Source organism: Drosophila simulans, chromosome X, assembly GCF_016746395.2.
Source record: "Drosophila simulans strain w501 chromosome X, Prin_Dsim_3.1, whole genome shotgun sequence".
NCBI classification, from domain to species: Eukaryota; Metazoa; Arthropoda; class Insecta; order Diptera; family Drosophilidae; genus Drosophila; species Drosophila simulans.
This window is the reverse complement of record NC_052525.2, coordinates 13,221,617-13,241,588: the sequence shown is the minus strand read 5'-3', so window position 1 is coordinate 13,241,588 and position 19,972 is coordinate 13,221,617. Positions and strand designations below refer to the sequence as shown.

The window sequence follows — 19,972 nt, the reverse complement described above, 5'->3', positions numbered from 1 at the left end:
GTTATTAGATCAGCGTTTAATTGAATATGTATGTATGTATGTATTCATATTAAAAATTTATAAGGGTTAATTCAAGGAATCTTTAACATATAATTTCATAAATATTCATATGGTGATTAAAATTACAAATAAACGAAGATCATGTGAAGCCACAATTGGCGGTAAATTACTTTGTTTTCTTTTGCATAGCTTTCTGCCGCCATTTCGAAATGTACCGCAATTTAGGTTACGTAGCTGCCACCATGTTCAATAATTCTTGGAAAAATAAAAATAAACAGATTTTAATCTTGATAAAAACTTACCTAATTTAAGTTCCGAATGTTTTTATTACTTTTTATCTTAAAAACCGCTACTTCTCGGAGCACTCGGTTGACGATTCCTAGAAGCCTTCAAGATTCAATAACATTCGTTTAACTTAGTTTTCCACATAAGCGGGCTTACTTCATAGGATCGTATTTGTATTTATATTTAAAAACTTTAGTTAGCTTAGATCAGCGATTATTTGAATACATATGTATTTAAACTAAAAATTTATAAAGGTTAATTCAAGGAATCTTCAACATATAATTTCATAAATATTCATATGGTAATTAAAATAACAAATAAGAAAACGGTTAAGTGAAGCCACAATTGGCGGTAAATTATTTCGTTTTCTTTTGCATAGCTTTCTGCCGCCATTTGGAAATGTACAGCAATTTGGTTTTTGTAGCGCCGTCCTTTTCAATATTTACTTCGTTTTCCTTTGCATAGCTTTCTGCCGCCACGTGGAAATGTACCGCAATTTAGGTTGTGTAGCCACCATGTTCAATAATTCGTGGAAAAATAAAAATAAACAGTTTTTACTGAATTGAATGTTTTTCAATTTTGATAAAAAGGTAAGTGTAAATGAAGTATTATTTCGTTTTTTAAAAAATATAGCCGAATGTTTTTACTACATATGTATGCATTTCTTTCCTTTTTTTTCTTTAAAACTACTTATCGGAGCTGCCGCTTACCACATAGGATCGTATTTGTACCTATATTTAAAAACTTTAAAAAAAAACTTCCCCATATAAAAGGGGAGCTTTGCAATGTGCGCTTTCATAAGTCACCACTTTAACGGAAATCGAACAGTCCGGCAGCACCGTCTCGCCGAAAAAGTATAAAAGCCCACGTCTCGTCGTTCTCTGGCTCAGTCGAGTTGAGTTTTCACGGCGTGAACAACAGTGTGCGTTATTGGTTCCTGATTCTGCGGTTCTCCAATCCTTTTTGTTCCAATCCAACTGAAAAAAAAAATCAAAAGTTCATATTGTTAAGCGGCAAAAACAACAATAGCGAAGGTGAATAAGGCATAATAAACAACACACGCAACTGAATGGTTGTGGGTGTGCGAGTGTGTGTATGCGCGTGTGAAGGAGCCTTTTAGTAAACACTCACACACTTGTGTATTTTTTTTTCTGTGAGCCACAAGATATTTGAGTGCATTTTTTGCCATTTGCCTTGCCAACCCCTCTCCCCCGCACGCATATAAAAAGAGAAAGAGAGGGAGGGAAAAAAAGGAGCCCACGAAGAAAAGCAACAACTATTAAACAGGCTCCTCATCGTATAAAAGCAGCGCAGCCGCCGTCGACGTCAACTGCAGTGGGCCAACGTCGTTGCAGTCGTGTCGTTAGTTTTTGTTCTTGTTGCAGCATCAAAGACAGAAGTAGAGAGAGCGAGCGAAACAGCCGGAGAGACAAAAAAAAAAGCACTTAGGTAAGTGGCAAAATAAAAAAAACGCAGAAACAGCAGCAACAACAACAACATCGATCTTGACGAAGACCAATTCAAAGACACATGCGAAAAAAAACTGCCGGCGAATGCGAATATAAAAGCAAAAACGAAATTACAGTCGCGGTCACAAAATTATGCCATATTAGATGATTTCAATTCAAACAAGTGAAATTTAAGAATTTGTTGATGCGCTACATTCGCTCCAATTGGAAAACGTTGGTCTACGTGATAAAATCAACCGGCACACACGCACGCACCCGAAAATTCGAGAAAAACTAAAACGAGCAAAGCAGAAACCGAAAAAAAAACAGCTGCCCACATTGGATGGGGGGTGAATTTGTTTGGTTTTTTTTCTGCCTTCCAAACTTGTTCCTTAGGCTTTTTGATTTTATTTTCGTTGTCTCGAGGTTTATTTGCATTCGACGCCCAGTCCAATGTTTCCATGTCATCCGATTTTGTTTTCCCATATTATATACCAAAAATGCTGACTCGCAGTCCTGGTACTGTGCATAATTAACGATTATTTAAGTATTTAACAAAATCAGATTATGGTACAATTTACCTGAAACGCTAAGATTGTTCCTATGAAAAAATGCAATATGACCAAAAGTATAATATGACTCCAAAAACCCGAGATGTGTTATTAAAAGGGTTCTGGGCTGGGGGACTTGCAAACAATTCCAGGCAAAATACAAACAAATTCCAATTTCTCTGGTTACTGGATGCCAAACAAATACCGTTCTCAGTTTATTAAAGGCATAACAATAACTTCAAATTAATTCTGTAGCTTCAAAAACACATTGCAATTCCTGTGTGCCTAATAGTTCGATCTCTTCTGTTAAAAAAAACAACAGCATTCAATGTTGCGAACGTCTTTGCCTCCTTTTTCTTGTTCTTTTTATTGGACATTGCTTATGTAGTTTTTTTTTTGCGAAATATTTGCGACGCAATTTCGAAAGCGTCACTTTTATGCTCTTTTCCCTCGCTCCTCTTTATCTCTCTCTCAACTTCTTACCAACTCAACCTTTTCCCAATTTCGGGGTTAAAAAATAATTTCGGACACGCATCAATAAAAAGCGCGAAGGAGGAAAAGAGATGCGAAAAAATGCTGAAAAATGTTCACTTTGTTGTTTCTGTTGTTGTTGTTATCCGAAAAAGGGGGCACAACAAGTGCGAAAGAAGGAGAAGAAGAATCAGATGAGGAAGAGACCGGAAGGAGACGGCAATAAAAACATAGAAATTCGTGAGGCGCACAAAATTTTCAAGGTTATACCGGGCAAAACAAACATAAGACCGGTAACAGCATATGTACATGTACATACATATTACAGAGGGGGAAATACATAAGAATCAGCGGTTAAAGAAGAGGAGAAAGCACAAGCGGCGCAATATAAAAAGCACTCACAAAACAACAACAACAACACATGAAAACACAAAAAACAACACATGCGGCATTTATTTTTGCACGTTATCTTTGTTTTCATTTGCATTATGCTGATATTATGTACATGGATTGAAGAATTGTATGAAAAGCGATTGCCAATTCCACAATTTTGCAACCGAAAATTGCGATAATTAATCAGACAAATTTATCAAAACGAATGTACATAATTTAAATAAACCATATTATTTACTCTTATTGGTTTGTTTGATTTGATTTTATAAATACATATTTATGTTTGTGCTATTATAGCATTTAAATTAAAATTGCAAAACAGAATAAAAACATTTCAAATAAATAGGGAAAACAAAAGCAGCTGGAAAAGTAAAACATGTGTATGTATGTATGCACTTATGTAGACCAAAAGCATTTACATAGGCATGAAAACACAAGCAACTTTCAATTTAGAGTTGGTGCGAAGGAGATGGCTATATTGCTTGTGGGGGTTGCAAAGCTTTAACGGTAACAAGATTATGTAGTAGCTTTGGTGTTGTTGTTGTTGCGTGACCTTGAATTTCGTCTATAGGGGAGTTTCGATACATGTCCCTATCGCTATCCCTGTCACACCCACGCCCATTGACAAACATTTGCAATTTCCAAGACGCAGTACCGTTATTATATACAGATGCGGTCAAAAAAATGGCGCGAAAGCTGAACATATTATTATGGTTATATCTTAAAAATAAAAAACTATAAACTTCTTTGCAAAGATGTTGAAATATCTAGTTAGCACTTAAAAAAAAAAAACAAAACAATAATAATAATTAAAAAAAACCGTAAAATAGCGACCCCAGTCATTTCTACATAGTATATATTGACTTTTGATCTTGTCATTACAATTACTTTGTATTATTGTGGGCATTAAATTTATTGTCATGCCAAAGAGCTTGTTCTATATTTAGGCAAAAACTATTAAATTTGAATAGCACGAAAAGAAACCTAACTGAACTTGGAAAGAAGGGGTTTCTGAGGGGCCATTGTCGGCTACGTGCCAGACATCATGTGTATTTATTTTAGTTCCATGTTTTTCACAGCCGCGACGCATAATAAACAAGTAAAACTTTCGCTGACTAAAGCATCCCGTCTTGAAGGCGCGACATGTAAAATAAACAAACGAAGGCGTTCCCTTAGAAAAGTGATACCCAACCAACCACGCCATCAACGTCTCTATCTCTTCTATATATGTACATATGTTTTCCTAAAGTTTCAAGTTTCATAATTGCACCGAAGGACCCATTCCTTTAAACGATTAAATTGCATATTCATAAGCAAATTTGTTGTTATAATTTTCTAAGTTTTCTGCCAACTTGATGCTTTAATGTTAACCAATACCTTTTACCCATCTATTGCAATTGCAATTTTATTTATAGACAAAAAAGAAGCCACGCACCTGGTGCCACAGTACAAAACCCAAACATCTACAATATCCGAGCTGTGCATTCCAAGGGGATAACGAGGAACGTATATCGAAGAGTTTGAGAACATCGTCAGCATGGACGTGGAATCGAATAACAAACGCGCCACCAACGGCGGCCGTCAGTTCACCCCACCGTCGGACTCCGATTCCAAGGAGAGTTCCGTCGAGCGTGAGCTGAACGGAGAGATCGAGGCGGTGGAGCTAAATGGGAGTGGCAGTGGCGGCCACTCGAACGGGCATGTTAAGAAGCTGATGGCTGTCGAGGATGGCAGGATTAAGCGTAAGGCCAAGCGGCTCATCCAAAGACAGAATAGTGGTTCCGGCGGCAGTGCCAATCAAACCAATGGCAATGGAGCTGCTGTCGCTGGTGGAGCAAGTGTAACGGCGCTGGGAATCAACAGAATTATGCCGTCGCCCGGTGGCTATGTGGTGCCACATCGACGCTGGAAGAACAGCCGACGTTCGCGAACCCTGAATCGTGGTCGCGGACTACCCAAAAAGGGTGGTGGTGGCGGCAAGGGCGTCTGGGGATTGCCCGGTTCCGAGGCTCTGGCCGAGGTCTATGAGGACGAGAATGATCCCAACTACGATAGTGAGTGCAACGATCGTAATGTGGAGCTGCGCGAGGTGATCACTGAGATAACACCCGAGGAGTTCTTTAAGCTGGCGGAGCCCATTGTCTTGGAGTACTACGAGCACGGGGATCCGCACGAGGTGGCACTGAGCTTTGATGAGATACTGCAGGCTCCGATGCGCGAGCACGTCACCAGCATTCTCGTGGAGATCGCCATGGATCACAAGGATTCGCAGCGTGAGATGACCTCGGTGCTGATCTCCGATCTCTACGGACGCGTTATTACCGGCAAGGATATTGAGAAGGGCTTCAACATGCTGTTGGCCAATCTGCCGGATCTCGTTCTGGACACTCCAGAGGCGCCAATCATGCTCGGCAACTTTATGGCCCGCGCCGTGGCCGATGACTGCATTCCGCCCAAGTTTGTGGCCAAGACGGGTGAGGAGCTAAGACGTTTGGGACTGGGCGAACATGCCGAACAGGCCCTCCGCCGTGCTGACTCGCTTATCTACAAGCATGTGTGGGCCCATTTGGACAATGTCTGGGGCATGGGTGGGCCACTGCGTCCCGTGAAGACGATCACCATGCAGATGGAGCTGCTGCTCAAGGAGTACTTATCCTCGCGCGACGTGGCCGAGGCACAGCGCTGCCTGCGTGCCCTCGAGGTGCCACACTATCATCACGAGCTCGTCTACGAGGCGATTGTCATGACACTGGAGTCACTTAGCCAGACCACCGAGGAGGCCATGTGCGAGCTGCTCAAGCAGCTAGATCTCACCTGCCTGGTGCTGCCCGCGGGCATGGAGCAGGTGGGTCATACATACAGTCATATGTAGTTATAAATAGTTGGACTAGTCTAGTGTAGTAGTAGTAGTTCCATTGACAACCGAAATCATTTCACAACACTACCATTAACTCTCATCTCTAATCCTTTAGGGTTTCTTGCGCGCCTTCGACGACATGGCCGACATCGTTTTGGATGTGCCCCTGGCCTATATAATACTCGATCGCTTCGTCGAGCGCTGCAATCGCGCCGGATTCCTAACCGACAAGATTATAAACAATGTGCCATCGCGGTAAGTTGTGGGGTTAAGTCCTTAAGGAAATGGGGAAACACTTTTATTAGGGTGGAATGTGGAATCACTTCATCTATAGGCTTGAATTTCTGATATCAAGTGCTGTTTGTTTGATTTAATCGTATGATCAGAACTAAGATTACCAACTGATGAGCAGGCCCACCTTTGTATACAAACACACAAATCCACTCCACTACCTGCAAGAAAGTATACTTAGTAATGAGAGCGAGACGGGTTTACGTAATCGTAGCAGCTATAAAGACAACACGCCCCCAAAGTAGTAGTACCCCCTATAAACTGCGGCTATACGTACAGACATACATTGTTGTTTACAATCTTAAAACTCAATATACATACTTATAGTCTCCATAAAAAGCGGCGGGTCTATCGATCAGATCGTCAGCTTTGTTTGTACTTACATACATACATAATTAAAGGTGTGGATTAATTGTTAATAAGACCTTGGCATTCGGGTTGATAGCAAAATGAACTAATTGTCGATTTTGTTATGATTTTTGCTTGATTATTCTATTTTTGGCGAAGGGTAGACTTACATAGCTAAAGATTTATGGAGGCCATTCGTTTGTTCTAATTTTCGCCTATTGAATACAAACAGTATTGGGCACATAAATGTGTAATGATTAAATAAATATGATGTGATGTTATTAAGATATATGAATAATTAGGATTGCAATTTAAAGTACATATTTTTTTTAGCTATTTAAAAACCAGTTAACATATTTCGTTCTTTATAGAATTCCTATTATTTTAACCGCTGCTGTGCTGAAATGTGCATGCTTGTATGTACGTGTTTATTTTGTGTTTTTGCCGGCTTCGACTTGTTTATTGTTCTCCTATTTTTTTGGCGTCTTCGTTTTTTTTTTTTTTTGTGTTGTGCTTTTGGCTGAGTTTCTTATACACAATACATACACGGCTAGTAGTGTGTACGTATATGTAGACGTGTTTCGTTTGTGGCCAGAGTGTTTTGGGTGTATGTGTACATATATGATGTATGTTTGTTTATGAATTTTCTATTGCGCAGTTTAGTTTCGCATTTTGGAATTAACTTAACGTATGTACATACGTACATATGTATGTACATACTACGCGTCATCCGTTGAGGCAGTCGCGCCGATTGCTTTTGGTTCTTTTTTTTTTTTTTGTTTCGTATATTTGTGTTGTGTATTTTCTTATTGTTTATGCTGTTGTGCCGGTTTATCAGGTGCCGGCTAGTTATGTATATTTATTCTTTATTCCGAGTTCTTGCTTGCCTCCACTTTTTCTGCGATCAGCTTTATTATTTTCCCACTTTCTGTTTCTTTATGGTTGTGTTTTTGCAAAGAGTTGATGGGAAATAATAGTAACTGTGTGACCGGTTATAAATACATACATGTATGTATGTACATATATGTATAAAGGTATGCACAGATGAAGATGTAAACATAGGTCTTCTGTTTTCAATGGGTCATTTCCAATACTACGTAGTTGTTGCTTTGCATTTTCTGGATTCTGAATCCTTTTAGTATTATCGTAATTATTACCATTTAACAGATTTACTTGGTATAATGCAGGTTACTATTATTACGTTATTTCAGCAATACAGCAATACTTTTATTTAATAGGACTGGCTGGCGGAGGGTAATTAAAAATCCATATTCTTCCATCGTGTGAACATGTTCAACGTAGGGGGTTTGGTGGGGTGAATGTGGCTGGACGTCTCTTATCGATTGGTTTTTTATCGCGGCAAACTTTGCATTGCTGAATTGTTGTTGTTTTGCTTGGACTTTATTATGAATTCTGTTGTTGTTTGTTGGTGCAACAACCTGCATGTGGCTCAAGATCGTTTTGGCGTCTTGTTGTTGTTGCTGTTGTTTTTTGTTTGTTTTGTTTTTAGTGTTTGTGCGAAGGTAAACATGGCTGCCAAGTTGCTGTTATCGACCTGCTCTGCCACTCCCACTTTAGTAGTGCTGCCCCTGTTGTTGCTGCTGTCGTTGTTGTTACTGCCACTACTGTAACTGCATTTGCATTTGCATTTCGCCTTGACAGCGGCTATTGCACTTTGCCACAGCGCGCGACAGCCACAAATGCAACAACAACTGCAACAGCAACAGCAACTAGAAAAGCAACAAACTGCAGCAGCCGCAAAGGCACAACAACACAAACACCGCTCATTTTACACCCAACAACAACTGCATTTGACGCCAACGCAACTACAACTGCAAAAGTTGTTGTTTCTTTGTTTTTTTTTTTTGAGCTGAACTCAATGCCAAGAGACTCAGACATAACGCTACATGGGGCCGAGTGCTGGCTGTTTTCTAGCTATATTCTATAACTTCATTATATTCGCTTTAGGAATATATGTGAAAAAAATGTATAGTGTGGTATAGAATCTAGTTCAATGTTTACTGCTTGATCATTTTTAGTGAGTTAGTTTATTTAAATGAAACGTAGGAGTAATAAAATGGGAATGTTTCAGCTATAAAGTAGCCAAACTGCCAGCACTGCAACTGGCTGCAGTTTTTTTTTTTTTCTGGGGTCCCCGCTCTTTTATGCTTTTGCTTTATTGTTCTTGATTTATTTTTATATATTTTGTTATTGTTTAACTCTTGTATTTATTTGCTTTGGCGATCGCGCGCTTATCTTGCCTCAATTTTAATTGACTCTTCTACACCAGCGCACTAGTGTGTGTGTGTGTGTTTATAAATAGATATATTTCTGCATTTAGTACCCCACTTGGTCACATATTTATAGTAGCAACAATTAAGGCTCCAGCTGGTTTTTGCCATTGTTGTGTTTGTTTTGTTTCTAGGCCAGAATCCTTTGATTGGCCAGCTTGGTGGTGTCCCCCTTTAAATATATAAAACTAGTTTTAATTTACCTCACTCTCCCCCCCACCTCACCACCCCACTGCATTTGGTTCACCCGCTACTTTTGCACAGCTGTTGCAGTAAAGAGAGCAGTGGAGAGGGAGAGAGAGAGACCCCCAACGGGAGAGAGAGATAGAGAGCGCGAAAAAGGGTCAACGGTTGAATGAACTTTTGTGCAAATTCGTTGTTGTTCTTGTTATTGTTGTTACCAAATTTGCGCCAAGCATTTCGCAACTTGTTTTTTGTTTTCTCCTCTTTGTTTCCTTGTTCTTTGTATTATATTTGTTTTTTTTTTTTTTTCTTGTTTTGTTTTAGCGGCAATGCATTGCATAATTGTATAATTGCTTAGTGCGTATGGCAGCGCGAAAGAGAGAGAAAGAGAGCGAGATAGTATTATGCAGTTGCATTTCACATGCATTTATTTCTTTGTTTAAGAAAAGCTATATTGCAAAGTAATTCAAAAATAAGAAAATAACATTGTTTAATAAGGTTTCAATTATTATTATTATTTAATAATAGCAAATGTAAATGTGTATGTATCAGTCAGGCTAAAAAGATGATTTTTTACCGAATTGCAAGGGCCATTATATTTACTACTACTCGAATTGTGTTACCAATTTCTGACCAATTTTTCCCCGTTTTATATTTGCAGCGGACGCAAGCGTTTCGTTTCGGAGGGCGACGGCGGCCACGTGAAGCCGACTACCTTCACCATGCGTGATTAAATCATGGGGACAACGGGGACGTTATATGCAGCACATGCTTATATGACAACTGCCCCCAGAGCCACCCACTGACAACTAGAGGAGCAACAAGAGCGAAGCAAACATTAAACAAAAACAAAAAACACCAAATTACAAAAAAAAAAAGAAGAAAATTCATACGAACGCAAAGAGTAAATACAACATTTATAAGAAACAAAAGACGATATGAAGAATTTGTCGCAAACTTGATAAAAAGAACTTATCTTCAGAATCCAGATAAGGTCAACACACAAAACAAAAAAAAAAAGAACAAAAAAATGCAAACAATCAATCGGAATTTGATCTCCGTTTAAACTATATTCATTATTATACTACATAAACACCTACAACGTATATCTTACCTACATGTAACTACCAGCGTAATTCGGAAGTATATTTTAAATATTTGTTAAAAACGAGATGAGTGAAACGATCACAAAAAAGAAGAAAGAAACGAGAATCCAGCCAAAAGAGTACGCGGAAACCACGAGCAGGAGCAGCAGCAGGAACAGGAGCAGAGATGGGTCGCTATTGGTGGCTAGGATCTCGCATAAAGGATGCGAGTTGGCGTACTTAGCACGCCCGTCATTATTATGATGCCACATGAAATCAAAGCATATTATTTACACGAAACTGTTATAGGCACTCGTACACCACACACCTTTTGGGTTGATTGAATTGAACTTGTATTGAGACGAACCAATGATGATGATTTATGCTATCAACGCAATCAAAACTGATGATTACACAAAACAAATTCCATTGACTTGAAATTGAGAGAAAACCATTTATAATATTCCTATGCGCATCGAAATCATGATTTTCCTTCATTTTTTTGTAACTTTGAGTGTCAGAAGACTAACATAATTAGGCTTAGTTTTACTTTATACGTATATTTACCCACGGATTCATCTTATTCTGCTTGCTTTTTTTTTTGATTGAATAAAAGCTGCATTTTAAATGATAAGAAAAAAAGACTTTGTTTTCGCCGCACTTATATTTTAAAATGTTCACACACTTCATGAAGAAACAAAATTCGACATATTCTTAAACATGCGCGCCCCACACATCTATATATATTAAATATATATATCTACATATATATATAAACTAATGTGTTAAAAGCAGAAAATATACATCAAAAATAAAATTAAAAACTTATTATAATGCGTTTCCAATGGGCAATTTCGTTTATTTATTTATACATTTATATAACGATTGATATAATTTAATTTTTGTTTTTTTTTTTCATAGGTTGTTACAGAAATCTCCGGATATTAAAAGCAATTACGTATAGAAGTGAATAAGGTAAACCGGATGAGAGTTTAGTTATGTTCTAAATTTAATACCGGAGGTTTCTGTTTCAATACATATTATGTACACATTATATTCCACGTTGAAATCTGGTGGCGGGTTGCTAGCGAAGAGTCCTTCTGGTCCAATGGTCCACCCGGTGGTTCCAACTTGACTTTTGGGCTAGGGATCAGGTCAGATGCTTGGGGTAGTTGGGTGGTGGCTGCTCCAGGTACTGCTCCACCGCATCCAGCTGCTGATGACTCATTGGGACGAAGGATAGTTCTTGTCCACTGGAATCCCAAGACATCCTTGCAGCAAGCTTCAAGCTATACCTCCCCCAGCAGTAGGTATCAAACACTACTTATAGCCAATTGCGAGGAGATTGCCGTTGGATTGCTACATGACGAAGTCTCATCTATGTCTTCAGCCTTTATACTAAAAATTAACAATTTTTAAGTTTAACATTTTTGCTTACAAGTTTTTGCAAATGCAAAGCGGACAGAGTGACCAGGCGAGTGAGAGTTGGAAACGCTTGTTGCCCCAGAGCTGCCAGATATTAGCAATGGAATTAACATAAAAGCTTAAAGCTGCACATCCAAACAGAACTGTAAAACTAAAATGCTACATTACATAACATTCTGAGACAAATACATTTTTAATGTAAAATGTAGAACGATATTCAAATGGCATAGCCCGTTCAAGCGAGCGCTGCCAGATCGGTGCACCTTCTGCCAGTGTGTGCCCGCCAGCGGCAAGGACTTTGCCTTTGTCCAGTTTGCCGGATTCGGTAACACTGCATTAAATAATTTTAATAAATAATTTGTATGAAGTACGCGCCAATTGGATGCATTTTCATCCTATCCGCCGAAGATTTCACGCATCCCGAGCAATTGCCAGTGACTGCACGCCGCATTATAGCCAGGGATCAGCTGTGCGTTAGCTATTGGCCACCAGTTGTTGTCCACTTCGCAATTACCAAGCCATCCAAAATTGGCTGTTTAACGCGCGCTTGCTTGGATTTATGAACAATTCGGTCCACCAGGATGTCGCAGGACCTGAACGTCGACAACGATGTGGCTGCCGATGCGACTGCTATATCGAATATCATTAACGAGATGATCATCTGCATCAAGGGCAAGCAGCTGCCCGAAGTTCACGGTGAGATTTGGGAATGTGGAATCACTCACTGGCTGTCCAGGCGCGCAAGGCATACGGACTGCTCCGGGAAGAGCCCTGCATCATTGGGAATCGACCACGTGCGTTAGGATTATAGGAAATCCCAGAAACTCAACATATTTCATCGCATTTTCAAACAGAGATCTTGGGATAAGCAACTAACAATACTTATACTTATATTTTTATAGTTCTATATTAAATGTGGCAATAACCATTACCAAAGTTTGTCCTAAATGCTTAAAGTTAACATATATATTTATATATATATATAACATCTTGGTTAAAAGAAGATATTTATCCGAATGTCGATAGTTTTGAAATGCCAAACAGCATCCAAAGTTGAATTGTCTTTAAATGACTATTGATTACATATAATAAGTTACTATAAAAGTATGAGCAAGTTTCTTAGATCCTTAAGGTCCTCAATACGTACAATTGCCAAATCAATAAATCCTTTGTTCAAGGATACAGATACACCAGACACTATACATAATTGTTGGATTTATTGCCTTTGTTTTAATGCTTTGTTTAATCTTTCACAGAATTGGCAATAGCTGATTTAAGCCAAATGGTAGCCGCCGATAAACTGGTCATTCGGGACTCAAATATGTTGACTGAGCGCGAATGTGTCGAGAAGATATTGAATCTGCTCAGCGCACGGAAGCAGGAGGATGGCAAAACTGTGTCGGATTACTTCCATGAGCTGTACGGAAAACTCATGTTGATGAACTGCGATCCCCACATGAGGCACTCGCTAATGACCCATCTGCTCTCGATGGCCGACAATTCGGATGAAGACAAGTCGTCTGCCAACGAAGATCCACATACTCAGTGCGATACTCTCACTCAGATTCTGGTCAGTCGACTAGACCTAAGAAGCTCTTCCTCATCCAATCTGAATGAGTTGGAATTGGTCAACAGAAATGGAGCAGGATCATGCCACAGTTACGATTCCTCACAGACCAGCTTCGGATTCAGAAAACACTCCTTCCCAAACTACTTGGATGCAACAAAGATGTTTTCCGAATCTCAACTTGATATAGTGATGAGTGCCATTTACTCCTTCACCGGCGTTCAAGGGAAGTATTTGAAGAAGGACGTGGTAACGGGCCGGTTCAAGCTGGATCCGCAGAACATCAAGTTCCTGACCACCGGCCAAGCGGGCATGTTGCTGCGGCTCTCCGAACTTGGCTACTACCACGACCGAGTGGTCCAGTTCTCGGACGTATCGACCGGCTTCAATGCCATTGGCAGCATGGGCCAGGCCCTGATTTCCAAGCTCAAGGAGGAGCTGGCGAATTTTCACGGCCAAGTGGCTGTGCTTCACGATAAAATACAGCGCTATCGGCAAGTCGCGATGTGTGGATTTGCATTCAAGGAGGACATGGATAGCGGCGACGAATTGACGCTATTCAAGCTGCTCGCCTGGTATATAAAGCCATTGCACCGGATGCAGTGGCTAACCAAGATCGCCGACGCCTGCCAGATAAAGAAGGGCGGTGAATTGGCATCGACCGTGTATGATTTCCTCGACAACGGTAACGATATGGTCAATGAATTGGTGGAGGATCTCCTCACTGCCATTTGTGGCCCATTGGTGCGCATGATCTCCAAATGGATACTGGAGGGCGGCATTAGCGATATTCACAGAGAGTTCTTTGTGAAGTCCATCAAAGATGTGGGCGTTGATCGGCTATGGCACGATAAATTCCGCCTACGATTGCCCATGCTGCCCAAGTTTGTGCCCATTGAACTGGCCAAAAAGATACTCATGACGGGCAAATGCATTAATTTTCTAAGGGAAATCTGCGAGGAGCAGGGAATGATGAAGGAGCGCGACGAACTAATGAAGGTCATGGAATCTAGTGGTGAGTTAAGCGTGCCTTTCAAATTGGATTAGCGAAATCAAATGATGGAATGCCATGCTCTATCTACAGCCGCTCAAATCTTTTCGTACACACCGGACACCAGTTGGCATGCGGCCGTGGAAACGTGCTACCAGCAGACCTCCAAACACGTCCTCGACATTATGGTGGGTCCACACAAGCTGCTGGATCATCTGTACGGAATGCGACGCTACTTGCTGCTGGGCCAGGGCGATTTTATCAGCATTCTGATCGAGAACATGAAGTTAGTTTTCTCGCTGAATGAAATTTAAACTATTCAATTTCATTGGTAACACTTGAAAATCCTCTTTCCCAGGAACGAACTGGAGCGACCGGGCCTTGATGTATATGCTAACGATCTCACCTCCATGCTGGATTCCGCTCTGCGCTGTACGAATGCCCAGTACGATGATCCGGATATTCTAAACCACCTCGATGTGATTGTTCAACGTCCGTTCAACGGTGATATTGGCTGGGACATCATCTCGCTGCAGTACATCGTCCACGGACCACTGGCCGCCATGCTGGAGTCGACCATGCCCACGTACAAGGTGCTCTTCAAGCCACTCTGGCGCATGAAGCACATGGAGTTCGTGCTCTCGATGAAGATCTGGAAGGAGCAGATGGGCAACGCAAAGGTGAGTGGCTGGCTATTAGACTTCTTATCGGCGTTTCGAGTGCATGCACATATTTAGATTGCCAAGTGCCACTCAGAGTGCACATGGTGATTCCAGTGGTCAGCGAACTGCTAGCAAGCGGACTCTGTTTTCAATTCACAAGTTTGGCTTTTGTTCCCAAGGTAAATTAGGTCAAATTTCAGATTGATTGGCCAGAAGGCAATTAGGGGAATTGCGAATATAAGGAATAACTTGACATAGGCAAATTCCTTGAGTTCTTGGACTGCCTATTTATGAAGCCACCTAACCTATAATCAAGCTTATCTGGTTGAGAAAGCTACTATATAGATTTTCAGAGCTTTCGAAACTGAAAGATTAAAAACAAACCTGACATTTTATAGGCTAAAAGGCTAATCTGGCAGCAGGCAGTTGTGGGGGAATCTATTTTTGTGTCGTAGGGAGGAAGTCGAAGTTCGAAAGGTTTTAGCCAAGAAATCACCTATAACACCTCGATAAGATTGCCCGTCCTTGTAATCTAATCCGCAGCGATTACCCACTTACCGATAAACCCATTTGTAGTATCAAAGTGCACAGGAATTGGTCGTTTTCGCCTTATGTATTATTTTCTAGTTTTGTAGACGGGTTTTTCCGTACAAAAATAACATTAATTATGTGGTGAAACAAAAAACACGAATACAGATTACAAATTACACACACGAAAAAAAAAGTGTAAAGAGAACACACACACACACACACACTGTCTCGTTGAGGAATGTGCAGACTGGGCTGTGTTGTTGATCGCTCCTTTTTTTACAACTTGGCGTCGGTCTTCAGGAGCGGCGCCAGCTTCTGGGTGAGCATGATGTTGCCGGCGATCTTCAGCTTGCCCTTCATGAAGGCAGCCTGGGGGTTCAGCTTGCCCAGGGCGATGTCAACCATGTCCTCGTCGGCGACCGTCAAGGTGGTGTCCACCTTGATGCCCTGGGCAGGTCCCTCGTAGGCCTTGGCGTTCTTGCAGTCCAGAGCTGAAAGTGGTCTTCGTTAATAGGTTGTTCATTTGACATGGTATATGCTTCCTGTAGTTGCTACCAAAGTAGATCTTCTATTCTTGAAACTGTATTGACAACGTTTTAAAGTGACTTCTTGTGCAACAAGTGGCATACATACATACATATATGGCAAGTATATTCGGTTGCTGTAATATATATTCCCTAGATCGCGCAAATAGCCAATTCAGTGGCTTTTGTTAATGCCAACAGCTGGTGCCGAAGTACAAACGCCGTGCACTTTGAACTGTGACTACTACAAAATGCAAAACACACAGACGCAAAGACCACGTACTAGTATTCTCCACTGGTCAGGAGCGCCACCGAAAGGGGGGGAGGGGTTAGCAACTTGGGGGGGTAGGAAAATCACCACCTCAGAGTCCGAAAGTACCCTTCTATATATGTGTGTACATACGCCCCTGTGCTGCGCGGTGGGAGTGTCTGTGTGGTGCGTGTTTTTATGGGCTCCATTGGCCGATGAATAACTGATACTTACTCCACTCCTTGGCCACCTTGCCGTCCTTGGTGATTTTGTACAGGAACACACCGTTGACCGCCTTGGCCTTGGCCTCGTTATCCTTCAGTCCATCGATGATCTTCTGGAAAACGGCGTCCGACTGCAGAGACATGGTTGTTGTTGTTGTTGTGTGGGTGTGGGGGTACTTCTGTGTGTAAGCGGTTTTGTTTTTCCGGAAGAATAAAGAAAATGTTCAGTGAGCTTTGATGCGTTTGTGCGTCGTAGAAATAGAAAAAAAATGCTTACGCTTTGAGAGCAGAACGCGAAGTAATGAGCAGAAGGCGTGCAATCGGCGATTTTATTGTCGCTTTTTTCACTACACTGCCCCTGTTGTGTGGGAGCGGGATGGTCATATAGCAAGTTACCGGTCGCTATATGTCGCGCTCACTCGCACCTGTTGCATTCGCATAAGTCTTGTTGTGCTGTTATTGTCGCGCGCTCTCTCTCTCTCGCTCTCTTCCAAATGTTAGCCAGCTGATGCACAGTGGGCATGCACTGAATGAAATAAAAGGCTGCAAGAAGACCTTTTGCATCTCAGATATGGTTGCTATTTAATTTAAACCTATATCGGTTATGAGATATTACTTTATTTTTATAGCGAGTGTAAATTGAAAAAGAATGGTAAATTACTGTATTAGATAACATTTGTATTTTCACCGCTTTTTAGCCCACTGTCACAGGTGTGGAGTTTAGACTTTAACATTAACATGGAAGGCCTAACATGAAGCCGTAACAGCGGTTATCAGCTGTTGTCCAATATTTAGTGCAAAGTGCGCACCCAGTTTGAAATGCCCATAAAACGGCGATAAGGCTTGAAGACTCTTCAGATTATTTCGGAAAAATATGTCACCTCACGAGCCCATTGAGAAAATATTCTTAACCCCCCCAAATGCTATATATCATGATATATACTGTTCATAAAACGCAAGCATTATTCAGTACTATTATTTAGCATTAACTATTTCAGTTAGTAAATGCAACAATTTATAGGGTTAAACGACGAGTAGCATGTGCGTGCTTATCAGCTTCACTTCCTTATGAGCTCTCGAACTTCTCCGGATCGATTCCAGCCTTCTTCATTTCCACGGCAATGGAGAAGAGATAGTCATAGCATTCCGACCTGGTTGTAAGAAGAGGGATAAACGATTAGGGCTATAAAAGTGCTCGGTGTCTGAGAGGAAGTGAGGCAACCCACATGGTTTTGGCCTTCTCCCAGTTCTGTCCCCAAACGTAGACGCCGTGTCGTCGAACCAGGATGGCACTGCAGCCCGGATACTCCATCATGGCGGCGTACATGCTGTCGGCCAGGTCGCGTTCAAAGGGTGTATTCTCGATGATCGGTACGACGAGCTCCTCGTCGTAGCGCAAATATCGCTTGTCCGCCTCATCGTAGACGCCCTTGATCATCTCCAAGTGCGTGCAGCGGAAGGTTTTCCCTGGCCACAGGAGCGTGGCCATTACGGCGTGCTGCGAATGGGTGTGGATGACGGCTCCCGCCTGCCGATGCTGATAGGCCAGCATGAAGAGCGGCGTGCATTGGCTCTTCTTCAGGCCCTTGATCTCAGGCGGCAGTTGCAGATCCTTGCCGGTTATATCCTGCACGAACAGATCCTCCGGCTGCATTCGCTCCTTCTGGACGCCCGACGGTGCTATGTAGATCTCATCGCTGAAACGGATTAGCCGGCTTATATGGCTGTCTGGATATATGTATAGTATCACTTGTACTCACTTGTACTTGATGCTCATGCCGCCTCCTGTGCCGGTCACCCATCCCAAATGATAGAACTGCCTGCATAGCGAGGGAATCAGATGGCGGGGATGCTCCGCCGGCAAGTCTTTGAAGATCGAGAGGGCCATCTCGCTGACAATGTGACTTTCGTGGGACGTAATCTTCGTTGCCGTGCGACGCTGATAAAGGGAGATAAAGGGATTCTGAAAGCGACAAATCACGAATGTAAACAATGCTGCCGTCGATAGACGATTGCAATCGGTGTATCGCTGTTAACACACAGCGTTGCCGTTACGATAAACATTTTCCAATTGGAAATGGGTTTTTTAATATTTAATAATTTCCAAAAGTTAAGTTAGAGAACAAGTTAATATCACCGTATTACCTCAAAAATGTTTTATAGCGCCGTTGAAAACGTTTTTTACAAGCTTATACATTGCTACATTTGAACTTTTTTTCAATTTTCTTGAGTAGTTCTATTCTGTAAGTGTTATTATAAACTTTTCTGTTTTTATGTTGCTTACCTTTGAAATTATATTGTATATTAAACATCTTTTCAGGCCCTTCGTACAATGAAGTCCGAGATCGGCAAGGCGTCACACCGCCTGAACCTTTTCACTTCGGAGATCATGCACTTTATCCACCAGATGCAGTACTATGTGCTATTTGAGGTCATCGAGTGCAACTGGGTGGAGCTGCAGAAGAAGATGCAGAAGGCTACTACGTTGGACGAAATCCTGGAAGCTCACGAGAAGTTTCTGCAAACGATTTTGGTGGGCTGTTTTGTCAGCAACAAAGCGAGTGTGGAGCATTCGCTGGAGGTGGTGTACGACAACATTATCGAACTGGAGAAGTGGCAGTCGAGCTTCTACAAGGACTGCTTTAAGGAGCTGAGTGCCCGCAAGGAGCTGTCGAAAATTGTGGAGAAGTCGGAAGAGAAGGGTGTTTATGGGCTGACCAACAATATGATCCTGCAGCGCGACCAGGAGGCGAAGATGTTTGCCGAAAAGATGGACATCGCCTGCCGCGGCCTAGAAGTCATAGCAACCGATTACGAAAAGGCTGTCAGCTCTTTCCTAATGTCTCTCAACTCCAGCGACGATCCGAATTTGCAGCTCTTTGGCACTCGGCTGGACTTTAACGAGTACTACAAGAAGAGGGACACCAATCTGAGCAAACCCCTGACCTTCGAGCACATGCGCATGAGCAATGTGTTCGCTTTGAACAGTCGCTTCGTGATATGTACGCCGTCCTGTCAGGAATAGCGACCGATGTTCATTCAATCGCTTCATCCCAGTTCCCATAAATCGTCACAAATCCCAAATCCCATACAGCATTAGCACTTCATTCAGTTCAATTGCTGCTAAATATTTGAGATATATCGATATCATTGGAGCCAAGCCAACCAAGAAATGAAAAGCAATCAAACAAGCTAATCCAATTATTAACTAAGCCTTCGAATCGAAAACAACCTGCACCTCTATACATATATATCTCAAGCTTTGCCGTCAATCGTCTGGCTGCAAGCCATCAACTTAAGATATCTCCAATACAGAATTATTGAGTAGTTGTAACGAAAGTATTAAGCGAGAACTTGTTTGTCGAAAAACGCAACGTTCTTTTTTGTTTGCGAATCTCTTAACTTTTTTACATCGAAGCTTATTTGAAATAGATTTTCCTAAGTGCGTTTGCCAATTGCCGTGTTGTAATTAAAAAGTAAACATAAGAGAATGTTACGTATTTTAAAAGGATGTTTTAAAAAAGTTAATGTTTTGAAAAGTTTTAAACCGTAATGCGAGCTCGAAATAAACGCTACTTGCATTGAAAGTTTTTAA

General features: G+C 41.4%; 4 protein-coding genes across 6 annotated transcripts; 2 read left to right on the top strand and 2 right to left on the bottom strand.

Annotated features, from left to right (window-relative positions):
• Nucleotides 1-1,142: 1,142 nt before the first annotated feature.
• LOC6740122 (programmed cell death protein 4) lies at nucleotides 1,143-11,031 on the top strand. The gene is made up of 4 exons (XM_016180817.3): nucleotides 1,143-1,734; nucleotides 4,564-5,993; nucleotides 6,121-6,260; nucleotides 9,780-11,031. The coding sequence occupies exons 2-4, from the start codon at nucleotides 4,686-4,688 to the stop codon at nucleotides 9,850-9,852; spliced, it is 1,521 nt and encodes a 506-aa protein (XP_016039259.2). The 5' UTR covers nucleotides 1,143-1,734; nucleotides 4,564-4,685; the 3' UTR covers nucleotides 9,853-11,031.
• An 878-nt stretch (nucleotides 11,032-11,909) lies between these two features.
• Nucleotides 11,910-19,964, top strand: LOC6725886 (gamma-tubulin complex component 3). 2 transcript variants are annotated; one of them, XM_002106845.4, is made up of 5 exons: nucleotides 11,910-12,324; nucleotides 12,885-14,210; nucleotides 14,280-14,472; nucleotides 14,545-14,866; nucleotides 18,698-19,964. In XM_002106845.4, the coding sequence occupies exons 1-5, from the start codon at nucleotides 12,210-12,212 to the stop codon at nucleotides 19,400-19,402; spliced, it is 2,661 nt and encodes an 886-aa protein (XP_002106881.1). In that variant the 5' UTR covers nucleotides 11,910-12,209; the 3' UTR covers nucleotides 19,403-19,964. The 2 variants fall into 2 exon arrangements, with proteins under 2 accessions (XP_002106881.1, XP_039152443.1); XM_039296509.2 differs by having other exon boundaries at nucleotides 12,323-12,422.
• Nucleotides 15,443-16,771, bottom strand: LOC6740119 (peroxisomal multifunctional enzyme type 2). 2 transcript variants are annotated; one of them, XM_016181085.3, is made up of 3 exons: nucleotides 16,655-16,771; nucleotides 16,388-16,553; nucleotides 15,443-15,870 (listed from the first exon to the last, which is right to left on the bottom strand). In XM_016181085.3, exons 2-3 carry the CDS (start codon nucleotides 16,518-16,520, stop codon nucleotides 15,656-15,658), a joined length of 348 nt encoding a protein of 115 aa, XP_016039257.1. In that variant the 5' UTR covers nucleotides 16,521-16,553; nucleotides 16,655-16,771; the 3' UTR covers nucleotides 15,443-15,655. The 2 variants fall into 2 exon arrangements, with proteins under 2 accessions (XP_016039257.1, XP_016039258.1); XM_016181086.2 differs by having other exon boundaries at nucleotides 16,388-16,556; nucleotides 16,655-16,768.
• LOC6725887 (probable methylthioribulose-1-phosphate dehydratase) lies at nucleotides 17,318-18,397 on the bottom strand. Its single transcript, XM_002106846.4, has 3 exons — nucleotides 18,138-18,397; nucleotides 17,604-18,074; nucleotides 17,318-17,528 (listed from the first exon to the last, which is right to left on the bottom strand). Exons 1-3 carry the CDS (start codon nucleotides 18,263-18,265, stop codon nucleotides 17,444-17,446), a joined length of 684 nt encoding a protein of 227 aa, XP_002106882.1. The 5' UTR covers nucleotides 18,266-18,397; the 3' UTR covers nucleotides 17,318-17,443.
• Nucleotides 19,965-19,972: the final 8 nt, after the last annotated feature.

Bases quoted from the DNA above. Each gene is read 5' to 3' on its own strand.
- LOC6740122 (XM_016180817.3), top strand. From the start codon at position 4,686: ATGGACGTGGAATCGAATAACAAACGCGCCACCAACGGCGGCCGTCAG. The intron at 5,994-6,120 runs GTGGGTCATACA...CTAATCCTTTAG, and splicing joins TGCCCGCGGGCATGGAGCAG to GGTTTCTTGCGCGCCTTCGA. The intron at 6,261-9,779 runs GTAAGTTGTGGG...TTATATTTGCAG, and splicing joins ATAAACAATGTGCCATCGCG to CGGACGCAAGCGTTTCGTTT.
- LOC6725886 (XM_002106845.4), top strand. From the start codon at position 12,210: ATGTCGCAGGACCTGAACGTCGACAACGATGTGGCTGCCGATGCGACT. The intron at 12,325-12,884 runs GTGAGATTTGGG...AATCTTTCACAG, and splicing joins GCAGCTGCCCGAAGTTCACG to AATTGGCAATAGCTGATTTA. The intron at 14,211-14,279 runs GTGAGTTAAGCG...CTCTATCTACAG, and splicing joins GAAGGTCATGGAATCTAGTG to CCGCTCAAATCTTTTCGTAC.
- LOC6740119 (XM_016181085.3), bottom strand. From the start codon at position 16,520: ATGTCTCTGCAGTCGGACGCCGTTTTCCAGAAGATCATCGATGGACTG. The intron at 15,871-16,387 runs GTAAGTATCAGT...GACCACTTTCAG, and splicing joins CAAGGTGGCCAAGGAGTGGA to CTCTGGACTGCAAGAACGCC.
- LOC6725887 (XM_002106846.4), bottom strand. From the start codon at position 18,265: ATGGCCCTCTCGATCTTCAAAGACTTGCCGGCGGAGCATCCCCGCCAT. The intron at 18,075-18,137 runs GTGAGTACAAGT...AATCCGTTTCAG, and splicing joins GGCATGAGCATCAAGTACAA to CGATGAGATCTACATAGCAC. The intron at 17,529-17,603 runs GTGGGTTGCCTC...TCTTACAACCAG, and splicing joins TGGGAGAAGGCCAAAACCAT to GTCGGAATGCTATGACTATC.